At 47.2% G+C, this 2,264-nt stretch overlaps 1 protein-coding gene across 1 annotated transcript; it reads left to right on the top strand.

Moving 5' to 3' along the window:
- The first annotated feature begins 618 nt into the window (after nt 1–618).
- Nucleotides 619–1,896, top strand: LOC135267355 (uncharacterized). Its single transcript, XM_064359622.1, has one exon. The coding sequence runs from the start codon at nt 619–621 to the stop codon at nt 1,894–1,896; it is 1,278 nt and encodes a 425-aa protein (XP_064215692.1).
- Nucleotides 1,897–2,264: the final 368 nt, after the last annotated feature.

Genomic DNA, 2,264 nt, shown 5'->3' with positions numbered 1-2,264 from the left:
GTGGTTACGACTCTGAGATATGTTTTGACGACATTACTATACAAAAACAAATAACAATTGGCCAAATTTGATCAAACTTTCATAACCATTGATTATTGTAATCCATCCAACGGAATATTCATTATTCTTGTAATAAATAACTTTGGAGGAAACTTGTGGTTTAAATTTCTTCTCCCATGCGTTTTGACACTACTTTGAATCCGGACTTGCGTTACGGATAAATCCGGAACCCTTTCTGATAAGAATTAAGATCAAATTACGATATCATTATAAGAGTGACTTCGTACATCAAAACAACACAACGTAGGTAAGTGAAATGATCATGTAGCGTATCAATTAACTAGACGAGCCAAACCATTTCAAAAAAAGAAAACAAAAGTAAAATTCAAGATTAATTAAATAAATCAATTAAAATAAGTTGTAAATCATTTAAACATCGATCAACCATCATCAATCACAGTCTCACTACATTTTTTTGGTGCCGTGACCAGGATTCAAAGTCATAAAGTGTCATTTCCGAGGGGAAAATTGCCGTAAATAAGATACTGCTGTGTTATTAAAATTTCTAGGACTCCAATTTATTTGATCGTTCGATACCCGAGATTGAAGGTTGTCGACATGGAAAACAACAGGAACACCGGAAACGCCGGAGCCCCACCGCAAGAAATGCCGACGTGGTTCGTTCGTTGGTTAAACTCCCAACAACCAAGGAATGTGCCAAACTTCGCGGCGCCATCGACGTCGACAGCGGTTCAAAGACCGCAAGCCATCCTTCAGGTACGTCCAAGTACCAGCGCCGCCGCTGATGTCGATGGTTGGCAAGTCACTCCACTACCTAGCGACGGGACGACTTCGCCAGAACCCGACCCGGAAATTCCGGTAGCTCCGGAACCAGCCCCTCTTGCGAGCCCTCTTGTGCAAGAGCCGGGAAGTTCGACCACATCAGCGACTTCGGGAGCAGTGATGGCCTCACCACCTATGCCAATCACAACAGACAATGTGGCCGCAATTTCCGGAGTACTCCGGAGCTTGCTGGATCGCCCACTTCCAGCTCCTGAACGACCATCTTTCGAAGGCCTGAAAAGGCAAAATCCGGTGAAATTCTTACGAGCCATTGAAGAATATGGACGTTTTTTCGGGCTCGACTCGCAGCGTCTTTTGGGAGTCGCCATGGATTGCTTGAAAGGCAATGCCAAACATTGGACGGGAATATTCCAGAAGAAGTGGCGTGGTTACGAGGACTTTCGACGGGACTTTCTCCGGACCTACTGGTCGGCCAAGCGTCAACGGGACATCAGATTTCAAATCGCTACAGGCCGCTATGACGAAACCAGGGGCACGATGCTGTCGCATTTTGCTTATTACGTCGACATGGCGAACATGTTAACAACACCTTTATCGGAGGAAGTGTTGCTGGATGAATTACTGCGTCACTTCCCCGAAAGAATACAGTCGTTGTGGGTATTAGAGAAAATCTGTACCACCACGGATGCCGCCGAATTCCTGGCAGCTCAAGAAATTCCGGGACAAAATCCGGGAGAGAAAACCAACATCGCTCCCAGGGAACGACCCCGCGCAACAGACCACCAGCGGCGTAACGAGCCAAAGCGCCCGGGGCCAAACATTGACCGCCACGAAGTAACTCGTCCTGCGGCTCCTGCAAATCGTGGAAATGGTTTCCCAAAACGCTCAAGTGACGAACAACAATGGCGCAACAACCAACCCAGCACCAACAACAACCGTTGGCACAATAACAACGGAAACAACAGCAACAATCACTGGCGCAAAAACAACCCCAACGACAACCGCAACAACACAAGTTCGAGAGCGCAGGGTGAAACATCACGAAACTCCAAGAATTCGGGAAACGGGGGCGGAGTACAGGACGGGGCCTAAAGTACTCCGGCCAGCAGCACGGCCCACAAAGCGACAGCAGGAACCAACAATTGAGGACGGGAGAGAAACGTAAACGTTCAACTTCGTCACAGTCAACAGAAGTGGAAAACGATGCTCGACCGCGAGCATCCCAGGTTAAGTTAAATGTTTTTTCTATAATTAAATCCGCTGCCGCAGGTAACAACAACATACAAAGGGTCGTGCCGGAGATTAAGATCCAAATCTCTCAACAACAATCAGTCACCGCGCTTTTGGACACCGGAAGTGAAGTCAGCTGTATTTCCGAAGAAGTTTGGTCCAAGTTGATCGAGACCGGAAACAAACCGCCCACATTACCGGTTACCTCAATCCATCTTCGTGGAGCCATC

Source organism: Tribolium castaneum, chromosome 11 (assembly GCF_031307605.1).
Source record: "Tribolium castaneum strain GA2 chromosome 11, icTriCast1.1, whole genome shotgun sequence".
Taxonomy (NCBI): Eukaryota; Metazoa; Arthropoda; class Insecta; order Coleoptera; family Tenebrionidae; genus Tribolium; species Tribolium castaneum.
The sequence above is the reverse complement of the archived record's forward strand: the minus strand, read 5'-3'. Positions and strand labels throughout refer to the sequence as shown.

Coding starts and splice junctions, on each gene's coding strand:
- LOC135267355 (XM_064359622.1), top strand. CDS start 619: ATGGAAAACAACAGGAACACCGGAAACGCCGGAGCCCCACCGCAAGAA.